Below are 19,131 nucleotides of genomic sequence, written 5' to 3' on the forward strand. Positions count from 1 at the left end.
AGGGTGAGCAGTAGAAGCTTTCAAACTCAGCCTCCACCTGTAATTCACCTGTGATTACCCAGGACTCTGTGCCCTCTCCCATGACCCACACATGTTTGTCTGAAAACGCACACCTGTTTGTGGGTCATGTTCACAGGCAGGGATGGTAATGACCACAGTCTGGGCTCCCTGGATCTGACATATAACCCAAAAACTCACCAGTCTAACCAGGTTGAAGAGTCCTCCTACTGTCTACACAGAGCATACACAACCAAAGTCTGATTCACTTTACAGACACCATACTTCTTGAGTAAAAAAAAGGGAATATACAACGCAAAATATTTAAATAGTATTACATTTTTTTTAAAAAACCAAACAAACAACAAAACACAATACCCCCCCCCCCCATACATACACACACACACACACCAAGGTTACAATAGTTTTGGATTTTTCATTATAGTTTAGTTTTATTTAGTTTTAACTTTTTTTCTCTAATTCAGTTCATTTTAATTAGTTTTTAGAGCAGGTTTGCTAGTTTTTATTAGGTTTCGTTATTTTCTAAATGCTTAGTTTTAGTTTCTTTATATCTTTTCTCTTCTTCACAGTCGTATTCAAATAAATCCCAGACAGGACTCTGCTGTTTTCTCCCAACGTTAGTCTCCATGTTTCCAGGTAGAGTGGGGACCAGAAGACGACTGGAAACCACAAGTGACGAGAAGTGACGGACCGTTAAATATCTTATGGTGCCAGCAACTAAAATTGCTTGAGGGAAATAAATCGATTTCATATCAATCTGACACTGACAAAGACGAAAATGAAGGGAATTTTATCCATCATTTTTATCCGTTTTAGTTAGTTTTGTAAACACACAGTACAGTTTCAGTTAGTTATCGTTTTTTTTTTTTTCTTTTAATTATAGTTTTTTTTAATTTCAGGTAACGAAAATGTTTTTACAATTCTAGTTTTCGTCATTTTGTTAGTTTTCGTTAATGATAATAACCTTGACACACACAAACACACACACACACACACACACCCCACACACCCTCACACACACACACACACACACACACACACACACACATACACACACACACACACACCCCACACACACACACACACACACACACACACACATTCAGTCCAGTCACACATTTATACCTAGCTAGTGCAGAGGACAGAGGTAAGTATAATCGTTACTGCACACTACTGGTTATTACACATTGTTGGGAATGATTGTTGCACATTGTTGGTTGTTGTTGATTATTTCATGTGTTCAGTTTTTGCAGAGTTCAGTGTAATGGTTGCTCTGGGGTCCGATGGTCCTGTATCTTCTCCCTGATGGGAGAAGATCAAACATTTTGTGTGCTGAGTAGTAGTTTGAGGCTTTCCTGAAACATTGAGTGGAGTAGATGTTCTCCAGGGTGGTGTAGATGTTCTTCAGTGTGGTGTAGATGTTCTCTGGGGTGGTGTAGATGTCACAGAGGAGCCCCTCTAGTCACCTCCCACTCCCTTCTCCATCACTATGGACCAGGTGAGGAGGGAGCTGAAGAAGACGAAGGCCAGGAAAGCCACAGACCCAGACGGCATCTGCTCCAGGTGGTCCAGGGAGAGTCCAGACCAGCTCAGTGAGGTGGTTCTGTACCTGTTCAACCTGAGCCTCAGTCTGGAGAGAGTCCCAGTCCTGTGGAAGACCTCCTGTGTGGTTCTGGTACCCAAAAAAGCCCACCCCAGTGAACTGAACCACTACAGACCTGTCATTTTGACCCCCCACCTCATGAAGATCATGGAGAAGATGGTCCTGGTCCACCTCTGCTCCCAGGTGAGCTCTACACTGGACCCTCTGCAGTTCACCTACCGTCCAGGCATCAGGGTGGATGATGCTGTCATCTATCTGTTGCACCAGGCCCTTTATCTCCTGGAGTCCCTCCCACTGTGACAGTCATGTTCAGGCAGGTGTGGACCCACACCTGTCTGTATGGACCACCGACTACCCCACTGACAGACCACAGTATGTGAGACTACACAACTGTGTGTCAGATGTGGTAGTCTGCAACACGGGGCCCCGTCCCCTAGGGGTGGGGGGTGGGGGGGCAGGAGACAGTGCTCTCACCATTCCTGTTCAGTTTGTACACATCAGACTTTACACACAACATCGCTGTCTACACACTGTCATCTGCAGAAGTTCTCTGATGACACCAGCATTGTTGGCTGTGACTACAGGGGGGCCATCACAGACCAACAGGAATACGGGGGGAGGGGGGATCATCACAGACCAACTGGTGCGAGCAGAACCTCCTGCTCTTGAACACCAGGAAAACGAAGGAGATTGTGATTGACTTGTGCAGACTACACCCCCCAACACACAGGTGAACATCTGGGGCTGGTACACTGAGATAGTGGACTCCACCAAGTACCTCAACAATAAACTGGACTGGACTGGACTGACAACACAGACACCCTGTTCAAGAAGGACCAGAGTGACCTCCTCCTGCTGAGGAGACTGAGGTCCTTCAGAGTGGGTGGGGCTCTCCTCTGGACATTCAGACACTGTGGTGGTCTATTCAAAAGTGCATCTGTTCCAAAGTTAAATGCTCGTCCTAGGTTCGTATCCCACTGTTTTACCAAGGGTCATAAAAACTGGTGCAATAGTTTTGACATAATGGTGTTACAAAGAACAAAACCAGATGGGGCTGAAGAACCTCTCTGCATACATGACACTGAGGGTCGCCATGACAGCACAGCTCCACCTCCCTCCACCTTCCAAATGCTTTTAATGCAGTTATTACATCCTCTGTGTTTGGCTGGAAAACAGTTCTTCAACTCCAGTGGCAGAGATGAAGAGTTTAAAGGTGATGGTTTCTGCATTTACAGTCTGACACCAGATCTTGAATAATAAATACTGCAATTTCATACTTAAATGTGTGCAAATACTGCAGATATTTAGTCCAATTTAACTCGAAAAATGAAAGAAGAAACATCAATACTTTGACATTCAATACACACCAGTTCAGTGTTATCAGCTCCTCAGTAAGGAGAGGATCCATGTGGGTTCATGGTGCAGTATGTAGTCAGTTTTGGGATATGCTATAACCACGTACCACCACTAGGATACGCCAAAACACATGCACTACTATTTTAGAATATGAATTAATTTAAATAAAAATACATTGTATGTGTTTTCAGTCATTTATTTTTAATATATAAATTTCAGAGTCTATCCTTCAAACATGCACATTTATCCATGACTCACTCTATTGTTAAAGTCAGACACGTCCCTGACAAGTGTCTTTAACACTGACACTATGGACAATGCATTTAGACCAGGGGTGGAGGTAGGACAGCTAGAAAAAAGTATGATAATATAATATATATATATATATGGTATACATTAACATATGGTGGACGTGCATCACTTTGTTATGGTCATTTTTAAAGTGTGTTCACCCCTGGTTTAGACGATCTTGAGTTGTTGGTCTTGATTCTTTTGTGAATGTGAAATTTCCTCCTGTGGGTGCCCCCCTCCAAAAAAAAGGGGGACTATTAACATGCCTAATGATGAAGAGGGCAATATTCATTATTATTATTATTGGTAGTTCTTCTCAGTTCAGATGGACTGGTTTAACTGAGTCTAGTTGAACCAAGAACCACCAAGAGGAATGATGACCTGGGCAAATGATAACTTACACAAATATTATTATTATTATTATTATTAATAGTAATAATGGTTGTGTAAGTGTTGTAAATGTCTGACTACTCTAATGTGGTCTATGTTTGAGGATAGACCTCCAGTGTGTATCCTAGCCTGTTGTGCTGAAATGCTGCCAGGTCTATGGAGCACTGTCCGTGATCATATTCATTGTAAATTTTTTTTGTGTGTGTAATCTACCCATTTCAGTTAAGATACAATTAAAAGCAATGAGGCAAAAATATATTGTTACAACACTTGGAGATGGTTTGAAACTGCTGTATTTGCACTTTGAAAAAAATTAAGATGAACATCTTTAACAATAACCAGTCCCATGAACAACATGCCTTAATTGGCCAATAACGTGCGTTCAGTCACACACTCCATGAAGCAGCCTCTGAACGTCCACATGGGTCATATCTGATGACCATAGAAAGATGACAAACTGTATTTTACACCAATTATTTACATGGATTGATAGGGTTAGTGGATCAACAGGTATTAAACAGTTTAGATCAGTAGATGGTTTAGGTCGTTGGCAGCTGTTTAAGTCATCGAGGGTTCATGTAACACACAAGTCACACAACTTGAAATGACTTCATATTTTATTTATTATATTATATGTACATAGACATATTGCACAGGTCAAAAATCATAAGAGCACACAGTCTATATAAACATAAATTCTGGTTTTGATCAAGCAAAAAGAAACCAACAACACCTCATGTACTCTACTTATGAGGGTTACATGTTATTGTGCGTGTTTTTGTGCGTTTGCGTGGTTCAAGGGTGAATGTACATTCTTAATATTTACACATAGGATAAATATATACTTTTAACTTCTGTTCAAAGACTATACACACTGGTAAAGCAGTCCAAGACACTCTGACTCTTCCCCTTTGCAGGCTGTTGGACATGGTGACACTGTTTTACAGTGATTGAGGGTTAGGTTTAGGGTTATGCTGAACCATTTCCTTCTGAAAATAAACCATGGTGTGACTTGATTGAATTTCTAAATATAATGTGCGTACATGTAAAATTAGAGCTAATGACTACATCAGAAACACTGCAACGTGGTCCTTTCTGAGGTCCAAGGGAGGTCTGCAGATGTAGAGCAGAGAATTAAAAAGAGCAGGTGAAGACATTAGAGGTATCTGAACCTAAAATCAGTGTTGCCAAGGTGACGCTGGTTACCAGACTGGATTGAAAACTTCCTCTAACGATGGATGTGCGTATGTGGCCTTATAACGACTGGCGGTTTGTGTGAGTGGTGAGTGTTTGGCAGGAAGAGCTGTGGTAGAAGCTCAGGCACGACCGCGGGTCCTCGTGTCCAAATCCCTCATTAACACTCGCAGTCACTTAGTTTGTCAGGGTTTGGGGGCGGGAGCAGTAGGATGGAGGCTGATGCAAACCATCACATGTTGAAGCTCTCCCCGCAGCCACACGTGCCCTTAATGTTGGGATTGTTGAAGACAAATTCAGAGGACAACTTCGACTCCACGAAGTCCATCTCTGTTCCTAGCAGGGTCAGCTGGGCCTTCTTCTCTATGAACACCCTCACACCTGCAAGGAAACCCCAACATCTGCCAGTAAATCAAGCCCGAATCATTACAGTTCTACATAACACATTTGAGAACTCATGGACGCCGGGCGCCTTTGGAACAGAACGACAAGAAAATGTTCAATACTTAATATCCAACAAATTCAGAGTGCACGTTGGGAAGCTTACCATCCTGCATCACTTCCTCATCAGATTTGTCCTTCTCCTTGGTGTAGTCCAGTGTGTAAGTCAACCCATTACAGCCACGTGTTCTCACTCCAACTTTCAGACCAATCTGAGAAAAGAGAAACTCAGCAGGTAAAGACAATACTTTTATCTTCTCACCTGTAAAGTACTGATATTACAACAAAACCACCAACAGTTTCAATAATAATAATAATAATAATAATAATAATAATAATAACAATAATAATAAGTGGTGCCAGGCACAACAAACCCTACTCCTTGCATGTATTGTGGCTTATTCTGGCATCGATCCAGCTGATGTCATCATGTCTATACGTGTCCTGATATAATCAAGTCTATATACACTATATTGCCAAAAGTATTGGCTCACCCATCCAAATAATCAGAATCAGGTGTTCCAATCACTTCCATGGCCACAGGTGTATAAAATCAAGCACCTAGGCATGCAGACTGCTTTTACAAACATGTGTGACAGAATGGGTCGCTCTCAGGAGCTCAGTGAATTCCAGCGTGGAACTGTGATAGGATGCCACCTGTGCAACAAATCCAGTCGTGAAATTTCCTGGCTCCTAAATATTCCACAGTCAACTGTCAGCTGTATTATAAGAAAGTGGAAGTGTTTGGGAACGACAGCAACTCAGCCACAAAGTGGTAGGCCACGTAAACTGACGGAGCGGGGTCAGCGGATGCTGAGGCGCATAGTGCGAAGAGGTCGCCAACTTTCTGCAGAGTCAATGGCTACAGACCTCCAAACTTCATGTGGCCTTCAGATTAGCTCCAGAACAGTGCGCAGAGAGCTTCATGGAATGGGTTTCCGTGGCCGAGCAGCTGCATCCAAGCCATACATCACCAAGTGCAATGCAAAGCGCCGGATGCAGTGGTGTAAAGCACGCCGCCACTGGACTCCAGAGCAGTGGAGGCGTGTTCTCTGGAGTGACCAGTCGCGCTTCTCCATCTGGCAATCTGATGGACGGGTCTGGGTTTGGCGGTTGCCAGGAGAACGATACTTGTCGGACCACATTGTGCCAAGTGTAAAGTTTGGTGGAGGGGGGATTATGGTGTGGGGTTGTTTTTCAGGACCTGGGCTTGGCCCCTTAGTTCCAGTGAAAGGAACTGGGAATGCTTCAGCAGACCAAGACATTTTGGACAATTCCACGCTCCCAACTTTGTGCGAACAGTTTGGAGCTGGCCCCTTCCTCTTCCAACATGACTGTGCACCAGTGCACAAAGCAAGGTCCATAAAGACATGGATGACAGAGTCTGGTGTGGATGAACTGGACTGGCCTGCACACAGTCCTGACCTCAACCCCATAGAACACCTTTGGGATGAATTAGAGCGGAGACTGAGAGCCAGGCCTTCTGTCCAACATCAGTGTGTGACCTCACAAATGCACTTCTGGAAGAATGGTCCAAAATTCCCATGAACACACTCCTAAACCTTGTGGACAGCCTTCCCAGAAGAGTTGAAGCTGGTATAGCTGCAAAGGGTGGACCCACATCATACTGAACCCCATAGACTAGGAATGGGATGTCACTGAAATTCATATGCGAGTCAAGGCAGGTGAGCAAATACTTTTGGCAATATAGTTTACATGTACGCATGGTAATGTCAGCATTTGAACCAAAAAAGGGTTAACATCGAGATTACTTCAAGAAAGATTTTGTGTCGTTTCAGTTATATAAAATTAGACGCCTTAGCTTTATGTCAGAGTGATGTATAACAATTGCCTCTATATATGTGCCAAGTTTAAAGTAAATTGAAACAAATTAATGTTTTTTATAGATATTTGTAATTTCAGCCATTATAAGTAAACGGGGGAAAAAAAATTTAAAAATTCAAAAAAAATTTTAACTTTGACCTACTTTTCCCAAAATGTAATGAGATCTATTCTGGGTCACTGGCAATCTATAAACCCAGTTTGGTATGAATTCAACCAATAGTTTTACTACTAAAGTGTTAAACAAAGAAACAAACTGAACCAAAAACAAAATCCCTTGCCTCCCCTTTGGGGGAAGGGGTAATAAAACATTTTAACCCTTTCATGCATGACATTACCACAGTGCACTCTTATTCAGTCTTTAATTAAAGCTCCATTATTTGCAGTAATGACTCCAACTCTTTAATTGTTGCATGTTTCTAATATTTGTTCTATTCACTTTACTGTAAATGCTGCTGTGACACCTGAATTTCTCCACTGTGGGATAAATAAAATATTATTTTAACCTGATATATTGTTTAATGAATCATGAAGATGTTTTTACAAAGAAATTCTCTAATAATCTACAGTTTAGGGAACAGTTTGTTCAGTCTAATCCTTATGGTTTTTGTCATTTTGTGTCAGTGACTGAAGTTTCCCAGAAAATAATCACAGATTCATAACATTCACCTCAGTGGACACTTACATTTTACACTGAAATGACATGTTTTCTTAAATCAATGATACGTTCTCTTTGTAGAAAGAGCTTCATGGATGTGTTTATCCTTAAAAAAATAATACCATTATATGTTAAACTGATGATGCATGGAATCCACTACAAAGAACAGCAGCCTATTAAAATAAAGAACAAAGATATTAAAGAAATCCAACTGGATATGTTTTATGTAAAAAATACCAGTAGTTAATTAACAATTCATTCATTAAAAAATTAAGAAATGTGTCACAAACATAAGAATTTCCTCAGTAAAATTCCTGTGGTTGGCACAAACTAAACATATATTAGATATTCTGTTTTGATGCAGGAAAACAAACGCACTGGATGTTTGAGTTACTCACATATTGTGGCTTGTCCTGCAACAACAACCTGATCTTGTTCACAGCTGAAGGTGTCTGGAGAAAAAAGGAAGAAAACATTATACTATGAGGAAAAACAACATACAGGATCCATAGGTTTTATGAGTTAGGCCGGTGTACGTCTCATCTGTGGACCTGTGATTGGATTAACGCTCAGACATATGGGACACATCACCTACATAAGCCCAGTGGTGTTAACCTCTGTAACAGCTGTGTGTCCATCTGTATGTGTGCAACTGGACAAAAAAAAGCAAATGAATCGATTATATTACTGAACATTTGGTCTGTTTCCAGTTCAGGTTTGGTTTATTCAGACTGGCTCAATCCAATGTTTTTCATTATGACACTGTGTCAAAAGAAAATATGTCTTAAACCAACCTGATGGCATCAAGGTATTAAACAACAGAGCAACCTAATCAACTTATGACAACAACACAACATTAGAACAACATTATATTATAATCACAACATTGTATTTACTGTAAACGAGGGATGCAACGGTACAGGTTAGCCATGGTTCAGTGCATATTGCAGTTCTTGAGTCACGGTTCACAGTACAGTTCGGATGCAGAGCCCAGCTGTGTGCCAAAATGTAACTGGAAGTTGATGGAGAGCCTTAATAATCATTTATGATCGCTTTATGTAGGTAAATAGGTACGTCTGTTCCTAACACTGTCATGCGTCAGTTCCTTCATACTTTAATGCATCCTGTTCGTTAGAATGACCGTTTTTCAATCAATCCACCAGAGGGCACCGCTCTTGATTACCATACTGGCCAAATACCACAAAGAGGAGTAAAGTTTTTTGAGACGAAGAAGAACAAAGTCAATAATAACAAACATGGTGATGACAGAGGAGGTTTTACTAATGTGGATACTAATGTAAATATTGATTAATTAATAATTAAGGGTAGTTGTCATAAATATGTCACTAAGTTTTTCACTAACTCGTACACTCTTTGAAAGTTCCACAATTCTCTGTCTGGGTACAGATCCACAAGCTCCTGGAAAACTGAAAGAATTATGTATGTAATATAAGCAGGGGACGGATAGAGCGCTCTGTCCGTCTGCATCTTTAATGTAGAGCATAAATGAGCCGTTACTCAGAACTGGATCTGAGTTCTGTTCAAGTCAAATGGCTGGGTGCAGTGCACAGCCGACTCTGCGTCCAGCTCCAGCCAATGACAGAAGAGTTCTATAAGTCAGTCGTCTTGCAAAGCTCTAATATAAACATGAGTTGTCTGGAAATGTCATTTTAAAATGACAAATGAGCCGTACCACAGTACATGCTCATATTGAACCGCTAGGGGTGTACCAAACCGTACGATGTGTACCGATGCACCCTGACTGTAAACACAAACATCACATCAGCAGATGCACATTGTGTCACTTTCCTACAAAGTCCATGTGTTTTTAAGGTGATGAGAGGGATGTGGTAACTTTAGTCTCAAAGAAAACTAAAACTGCACCAATATTACAACATGTTGGACCTGAAACACGAGGAGGAGCTGAAAACATAGATAAGACAACAGTGTTAAAGTCACAGCAAAGCTGATGAAGGCACTGCTTCAGCCTTTCATAATCAGAACTATGTGTTCACTTCATTAAACCTGAGAAGCACTGCTTCACTACTGCTTCTTCTTATCCTTAATTTGTGCATATATGAGGTTGTCCAAATAGGTTAGAGGTCTGTTACTGCCACCTAGTAGACTGAAGTCACTACACTCAAGTGTAGTGAATAGGGATGTCATGAGAACCAATACTCATGATACCATTTGATACTATGATGAAAAAAAACCCTGCAGATACTCATTTTTTAAAGGATCGATACCATCGGTAGGCTATTATTCTTCTGGAGTTGATGGGGGCGGTACGCACTGACAGCACACATACAACAGGTACAGCAACTCATGAAAGAATGGACACAGCTGCAGCTAAAGCTCCGCCTCGTCTAATGGACAAAAAAGGACCAAAAGTCGTGTGTGGAAGAATTTCAGGTAGACGACCACAATCTGGTTATGGACACACATAAACCACTGTGTAAACGCTGCCACTGTGGAATTCAAATGGGGGGGATACCATGAACCTAGCATAGCACCTTAGAGACAGGCACCCAGATCTGTTTAAAGAATTCAAGGTGAGTTCCATGACTAAGTATTAAACATTTGACAATAAATGTCATCAGGGCTCCACATTGGCACTGGTCCAATGACCCGATGCAGTTTTTACTGCCTGGCCCATTCAGGCCACCGCTAATACGAAATGCTGACAAGAAACCACACCAGCAGTCACCAGCAGGCAGACTGTGGTCCCCGCGCAGATGAGAGCATTAGAGGCAATAGCAATATTCATTTAAATGCAAATACTTAAAGTATATCTTGTTTAAGTTTATGGGTTCTTAGGATTCTTTTTCTTTTTTTTTTTACTGAGGTACTGGTATCGAGAATCGTGTACTTTTAGTGGTATCGGTATCGATTCCTGAATTTTTGGTATCATGACATTCCTAGTAGTGAATGAGGATGGTGGTAAAATTCATTCTACTAATTCAGTCTGTGTTTGTCTTTGATGTCAACTCTTGGAAAAAAACAGAACTGTAAAGTATTAAAAAAATAAATATATATCAGTTTTTATTTTCTGTGCTATTATTTTTATTTGTTTGTTCTCAAATTCAGTAAAACCAGGAAAAACCACTCCCATCAGCACCAAGGTCTGCCAGTACAAATCCACTGGTTTGTCCTCCTGCACTTTACATACAACGCTTTCATCTTGGGGTTAAATGTCCAAACATTACATTGATGTTGGAATTTATCTACAGCTGACAGAAGACTTTGGGTTCATGGTGCGTTCATGGACTGTCTGAAGTGGACAGAACAGCCATTATTGTAGCTGAGACATTTCAATGCAGTGGCTCTTCGTCAGCCTTCCACATTAAGTGCACATACCACAGCCTTCTCAATTAGAAATGTTTGTCAGTGTTGCTTGATGTTATTATCTAGTTACACAAACTCCTAGAAGCACTCGGAGAGTGCAGACCTGATTAAATTTTGGTGGTGATCGGGGGTGGGGGGGGGGCACTGGTCTGCCTTGGCAAAGGTCTGCGCTCTCTTTTCTAGAGAAGCACTCGTAGAGCGCAGACCTCCGCCAAAGCAGATCAGTGGCCCCCCCACCCCCGATCACCACCAAAATTTAATAATTTGTTCCTTGTGCCAGTATCAACATTTCATGAAATTTTCCATCCAAATCTTTCCATAACTCTTTGAGTTATCTTGCACACAGACAGACAGACAGACAAACAAACAGACAAACCGATGCCAGCAAAAACATAACCTCCTGCAAATTTTGTCACATAATCTTACTGATAAACTTTAATTAAAAAAAAAAAATCAGATGTTATTTGTATTACAGCTAATTATTGCAGTGGCTATACCTTTTTTTGTTCACAGCCCTTGCAAATTTTAAAAATAAGACAAAATTCTGCTCACGGCTGGGTACATCCCAAAACTTCAGGCCTTTATCAGCTCAGAACACAGTGCGCAAAACATTATCTTGTACTAGCAGTACTGGCAGTGCTTGATAGTGGTTGATAATTCACCATCAGAAAATTTCTTTGCTGAACAGATATAGATAAAACACTAATAGTTTTTTTTCCCAAAGAAGTGCTGCTGTCTGTCTGAACATAGTCTACAAGATAATCAGTTCATCTGTGACCACTAAACTGTTGCTATATGTTTGTGGGTTAGCTTTATTGATGTACCTGGAAGTTTAATAAAAAGTGGACCATGTTACGAGAAGTGCAGCTGCATAGTTCCACTCAGACAAATGTATGTGGTCGGTCATCATTTGCAGTTACAGCTGCACTGGAGTTGAACTGTATCCCAGCGAGCATCAGAAAAATTACTTCTTAATTTCCCACCTGACACAGGGCCATCACAAATTGATTGCACTTTATGTATTCATCATATTTTAAATTGTTTTTAATGGTACTTTATTGTGTTTTACGGGTATTCTAATTGTATTTTACTTGTACTGTTTTATTCGTTTTTCGCAATGTAAAGTTGCTACTTTACAGTGTTACATGTACTCCATGTGTCTCCCCCTACCTCCCCCCTCTCCCCCCGCCTCTATATCTCTATCGCTCTCTCTTTCTCCTCCTTTACCCTCGCTCTTTAACCCCAACTGGTCAAGGCAGACAGCCATCCTCCAGGAGTCTGGGTCTGCTCGAGGTTTCCGCTGTTAAAGGGAAGTTTTTCCTCGCCACTGTCACCAGTCACACGTGTTTGCTCCTGGAGGATCCTGTTGGGTTTCTGTAAATTTGATTTGATTTTGATTTGATAAAGCACTTTGTGACTCTGTCTGTGAAAAGTGCTCTATGAATAAAATTTACTTATTTTACTTGCTTCTTATATGTTCAAAACTCACTTACAGAATTGGTTCATTAATAAGCAGTGGTGCTTACATTAGCACTTTCCAAGTCTCACTCTGTAACTCATCTCCTTTTATTACTTTAATGAGCATTGTATTGTTTAATTGCATTTTAACACTCTTTTAGTATTTGTCTGTTTAGATATTTGTGTACAGTTTTGATCAGTTGTCCATTGTATTGGATTTTTGTAACCTTATTTTATTGTTTACGGTGACATTTTCATATTTGCTCAGTGACTGCAGATGAAAAACTGCCACTGGACTAACTCTGGTGCATTTACAGAAATGTGAGTTAATGTACTATATCCCTGACAAATAAGCCAGTAAATAAAACATTAAACCTGACTGCCATGCTGTTTTAACGTGATAAATCCGACTTTCTTCACATCGTTACGTGATTACTAAGATACCTAAAATACATGTGAAGATGATCAAGCTTTATTTATGATGTTCCAAAAGTGACAATGCTAGAAAAGGATGACACCAGTGGACGGCTTAATGCCCACTCCAAATGACAAACAACGTACTGTGGGTTATAGTCTGGTATAATATCACAGATAGCTATATTCTGAGTTTAGAATTTTATCTTAATCATACTGCGAATGAATTTACCACAAAATCGGAGATGGGGCGTTCACGGACTCATTACCCAGTAACCCGTTAGCTAACAGTTGGCAACTTCTTGAACCGTTTCTATAGCATTTAGATTAACTCAATTAAATCAGGAGTAAACACCAGTCATTATCTATACCTTGTTAACAAGTCATAGATAGAGGAAAGCTCTAGACAACCCTGAATCTTGGTACGTATTTGACGTTTACCCTCAAGTTACATATGCTAGCTAGTTAGCTAGCTTAGGTAACTTCAAATCATGTAACGATTCCTGCCAGCTGCTGAAGTTAAAGCCAAAGCGGACGGCTTGCAAAATGTTAAAGACAACTTTTTCATCAGTTTTACACTTACTAGAGTCAGTGCGGCTCTAGTTGGCAGTATCTTTCTTTTGCTGACCGCTCGGACGGTCGCCCGCACCATGGAGGCAGACATGTTGCTCGCTAAAACCATAACATATTACGCAAGCGTGGGGCAAGAAGCTAAGTACCCGCCTCTAACGAGCACACACTTCAACCATTGGTTAATACTTTGAAGGACGGGAACCAGAGCAAATGAGCTTACAGAACTTCTAAAGACGGATGAGGATAATAAACTAGGGAACATCTATTTCAACAATAATATGAACAATTTATGACAATAAATTAGTTTCCAATTCCAAATAAAGAATACAGCTATGTATTCAAAGCAATCCCTAATGGTATTTTCTTACTTATGAAAAGTCATCTTAGTTATCAAACATCACAGACAGTTAAACCTTGTTTATTGATTAATGGCATTAATAGTTTTAGCTCGAGCTGTAATAACAAGCATATACGCAATACACTGCATGAAAAGAGTAGAATCTCCCCCAAAGGTAAAGCACTATGGTACGATGGCGTATTAGGGCCACATAAAAAAAACAAAAACAAAACACACACACACAAAAAAAACGCTTGTCACCACGAGAATAAAGTCGTAGTTTAAAAAAAAGAAAAAGTCTTTATTTAACAAGAATAAAGTCGTTAATTAATGAGAATAAAGTCATTATTTAACGAGAATAAAGTCGTTAATTCATGAGAATAAAGTCATTATTTAACGAGAATAAAGTCGTACTTTTATGAGATTAAACTCGTAATATTTTGAAAATTCGACAGTTTCCGGCTTTACGGCGAAGGCAGTAAGTGAAGCAGTAACTTTCCCTTGTGTTGGACTGAAAAACTCAGAGTAGAATCCCCACAGTTTGTTTGAGAAACACGGACCCTCTGTGTTTAGTTCTCTGGTGTTTCCACTAATAGTCCTTCAGATGAACACTTCACCAGTTTCTCCTCCACAAAAGAGGAAATTAACTACAAATCAGTTCAGTTCTTACAACAAACCCAAATGTGTGCAGACTCACTTCAAAGTCCTTATTCTAATGTGTAGATGGAGGACAGACTAATGACAGCAGAACGTCACAAAATGTTCCAAGTTCTACATCAATGATTTGGTACAACTTCTCATTATATTATGACTTTATTCTCGAAATATAACGACTTTTTTCTCGTAGTGACAAGCGGTTTTTTTTTTTTCATGTGGCCCTAAAATGCCGTTGTATTATGAAATTTAACTTTCTCTAAAATTGAGTGCTCAAAAGCATGGACATTACTATATAAATACTGTATTACAAACAAAATTAGAATTTGACATCTCAAAATTTTACATAACATATATCCCGCCAATGTTATCTTGTCTCGATTCTCTGATGTGGAAGAAATATGTAACTTTTGTCATTCTTACCCTGAAAATACTCTACACTTATTCTTTTTATGTGAACATTCTGTTAATTTCTGGTCCAAAATTGAAAAATATATCATATCTAAAAGTAATAATAAGATAACAATAACATCCCAAAATGTAATTACATATTTTAAACACGATGTTCATAATTTAGAATTTGTTGTGAATTTGTTTATCTTATTTTGAAAATTTCATATACATAAAAATAAATACACTAAAACACGTCCAAATTTGAAAATCTTCCAATTGGAATTTAAAAATTACATTAAATCTTTAGAATTTATCCATAATAGTAAAAAAAAAAAAAGCTCTAACACCCTGGCTATTTATAAACAATTATTTAATACTGACTGGACTCTCTGCTGTATTTATTTATTTATATTTGTTAGAGCTGTTATTTTTATTTATTTATTTACTTTTTTATACTGTTATTTGTATATTATGCTTTGTATCTTTCATTATTTTCTTAAACTTAAATGTTCAAATGATTTTTCCCTTTTGACATATTGTTGTTTGTTTAAATTTTTATCCTGTGTACTTAAATGTTATCAATAAAGTTGGAAAAAGATAAAATAAAAAATTTATATATATATATATATATATATATATATATATATATATATATATATATATATATTTACATATATATATTTCAACAATATTTCAAATAAAGAATACAACTCTGTTATTCAAAGCAATCCCTGCTGGCATTTCCTTGCTTATGAATAGTCATCTTAGTTTTCAAACATTACAGACAGATAAACCTTATTTAATGATCAATGGCATTAATATTTTTAGTTCAGATTGTAATAATATTGCATTTATGCAATGCACTGCATGAAAAGAGAAAAATGTCCCTCACAGCTAAAGCCTTCTGGAACTGAATGTTCTCTAAAATTGAGAGGCCAAAAGCATGGACATTACCATTACCAGTGCATAAGCTTTATGCAAGTACAAAAAGTATGTGTGGAAAAAACGGTATCCTTCAAAATAAAAGCAGTGGTGTTGTATTGGTTACGTCTGTTATGATGATATATATTTGCATTGACTTTTAATTTACCAATGACCTCATGTGGGCCAGTTAGGGTCTGCTGTCGGGCCACATGTGGCCCCTGGGCCTTACAATGCCCAGGTCTGATCTATCCAGTCAATGCATTTAAGTCTTAGTCTGTTCTTTAGGCCACATGCTCCCAGTCAAACAGAGGAAAAGAGGATGGGCTGGGCCTGATCCCTCCTCTTAAATGGTTGGGTGTGGTCTGATAGGAGGGGCGAGGTCCTGCCCCTCCCCAACCAGGAAGTGGAGTTTTTAAACCTGGTCACAGGTCTTGGCCATTGCATAACATTCCATGTCTTTGCCTTAAAAAACTCGTTGGTTGCTTTCGCAGTACGCTTTGGGTGGTGCGCAGACAAATGCCCACAACCTTAATGAAAAAAGAGACAAATGCCCACAGTTTGCAGTATGGCATTATTCCAGTGGGGGAACCATATGAAGCATGCAAATATCAAATCAAAGGGATGAAAGACATATGAAAGCATACAGCAGTGATTATAGAAATCAAGGTGTGGACAACACAACCCTTTATGGGATGGAGGTAAAAGGCAGTGAGCCTTAACTGAGTACAAACACTGACTACAAGCCCAAACAGTACACAAGGTGTGATACACAGTGCATGCTGTGTGACTATCACTCTGCAAAGTTAATTACCTAATTAAGAAACATCAATCAACTACAAAGGAATTTTAACACTAAATAGTGCATGACTGTTAGTAGGTAAATTAATCCACTTATTTGTAAATAAGCTATTTCAACTACTCAAAGCTGAGTCTTTGTAGATGGAAAAACTGTAGTATGTATACACTGTTACTTTAATTTTAATTAATCAATACTAATAAAACACTAAAGGAGTTTTTCAAATGTGATGGGTGATTGATCTGAGTATTTACATAATTCTTAGAGGTTTCTTAAAAAATGTCTGAAAAACAAAATCCTACAAACAATTTTCTCTTTGATTTACTATCCATTCATGCATTCATTATCTGACCCCGCTTTATCCTCACTAGGGTCATGGGGGTCGCTTGGAGCCTATCCCAGCTACTTATGGGCGAAGGCGGGGTACACCCTGGACATTTCGCCAGTTCATCACAGGGCTTATTATCTAATAAAGGCTTAATTCAGATCCTGTTTCAATAATGTTACAATGACATAACTATTTGGACTATTGTTGCTTAACAACTGAATACTGAGTACATATGTAGATATCTGCGGTACATGTGGACTTAAAATATCTGCAATATTTGCATGCTTCATATAGTTCCCCCTTTGGAATAGTGCCATACTACAAACTGTGGGCATTTGTCTTGTGAGCATTTGTGATGGAATCGCTTTGGGTCATTGTCCATCTGGACTGTGAAGCGCCGCCCAAGGAGTTCTGAAGCATTTGGCTGAATATGAGTCGATACTATGGCCCGAAACACTTCAGAATGCCTCCTGCTGCTTTTGTTAGCAGTCACATCATCAGTGAATACAAGGGAAGCAGTTCCACTGGCAGCCGTACATGCCCACACCATGACACCACCACCACCATACTGCACTGATGAGCTGGTATGTTCTGGATCATCAGCAGTTCCTTTCCTTCTCAATACTCTTCTCTTCCCATCACTCTGGTACAAGTTTATCTCTGTTTCATTTGTCCATAGGATGTTGTTCCAGAACTGTAAAGGCTTTTTTAGATGTTGTTTGGCAAACTCTAATCTGGCCTTCCCTGTTTTTGAGGCTCACCAGTGGTTTACATGTTGTTGTGGAGCCTCTGTATTCACTCTGGTGAAGTCTTCTCATACATCTACCTCCTGGACAGTGTTCTAGATCTGGCTAACTGTTGTGAATGGGTTTTTCTTCACGAGGGAAAGAATTCTTCGGTCATCCACCACAGTTGTTTTTCGTGGTCTTCTGGGTCTTTTGGTGTTGCTGAGTTCACCAGTGCATTCTTTCTTTTTAAGAAGGTTCCAAACAGTTGATTTGGCCACACCTAATGTTTTTGCCATCTCTCTGATGGGTTTGTTTAGATTTTTCAGCCTGAAGATGGCTTGCTTCACTGATTTATTTATTTATTTATTTAATAGGGACAGTGCATATTAATAAACATCTACAACAATTGCAGCTGTAAATATGCCAGATTGTAGCAGCAGTGCTAATTTCCATCTGTAGACCCGAGGCAGGTGACAGAAAAGACAGTTAACAAAAAGGCAAAATATCGTAAAAGACATCATAAAAAGACAGTAGACAGAAATGCAAAACATCAGAACAACACAGTGAGGGTGATCTACTGATGGTCACAGGCTTGGTTTTCCTTCATCCAATGTTTAAGTTGTGATTTGAAGGAGGCATATGATTGTGAGTCCCTTATGTTGAGCGGTAAACTGTTCCAATACTCAGATAGTGACAGCTCTTCAGATCTCACATTGAGAGTTAACAGGAACAGATTCCAAATGCAAATAGCACACTTGAAATGAACTCTAGACCTTTTATCTGCTCCTTGTAAATGGGATAGTGAGGGAATAACAAACACATGGCCATGGAACAGTGGAGCAGCCTATTGTCCCATTACTTTTGGTCCCTTAAATAGTAGGAGGCACATTTACAAACTGTTGGAATTCCTACACCGTTCACTTGATTGGAATGTCAATACTATCAAATTAAAGCTGAAAGTCTGCAGTTAACGCACATCTTGTTTAATTTCATATCCACTGTGGTGGTGTTTGGAGCCAAAACGATTAGAATTGTGTTGATGTCCCAATACTTATGGACCTAACTGTATGACTTGGGCAACTATACTTTGAGACTAACGATAATAACTTGAGTATTACCAAGGCATTATAAAGTTGTAATAATTCATAGCATAGCAAAAATTTTGGTTATAACAGGTGAAAACTCATGTAAAAATATAGGATGTCAAATGAAAACAGTTACAATATGAAAATCATCATAAAGGAATCATCAGATGAAAATGTGTTATTATAAGCAGCTTTTTTCAAAATGATACAGATTTGTCTTCAATGTTGTGGCCTGGAAACAATATGCTCCATAAATCTCAATCCTTTCTGTCAGGGAAAAAATGAAATAACATTTCTCAGTGG

The 19,131-nt window shown here is 39.3% G+C and overlaps 1 protein-coding gene across 1 annotated transcript; it reads right to left on the reverse strand.

Annotated features, from left to right (window-relative positions):
* Window positions 1–4,257: 4,257 nt before the first annotated feature.
* isca1 (iron-sulfur cluster assembly 1) lies at window positions 4,258–13,704 on the reverse strand. Its single transcript, XM_030142583.1, has 4 exons — window positions 13,594–13,704; window positions 8,192–8,245; window positions 5,400–5,505; window positions 4,258–5,233 (listed from the first exon to the last, which is right to left on the reverse strand). Exons 1-4 carry the CDS (start codon window positions 13,690–13,692, stop codon window positions 5,085–5,087), a joined length of 408 nt encoding a protein of 135 aa, XP_029998443.1. The 5' UTR covers window positions 13,693–13,704; the 3' UTR covers window positions 4,258–5,084.
* Window positions 13,705–19,131: the final 5,427 nt, after the last annotated feature.

The sequence above is a fragment of the Sphaeramia orbicularis genome, chromosome 9 (genome assembly GCF_902148855.1).
Source record: "Sphaeramia orbicularis chromosome 9, fSphaOr1.1, whole genome shotgun sequence".
Classification (NCBI taxonomy): domain Eukaryota; kingdom Metazoa; phylum Chordata; class Actinopteri; order Kurtiformes; family Apogonidae; genus Sphaeramia; species Sphaeramia orbicularis.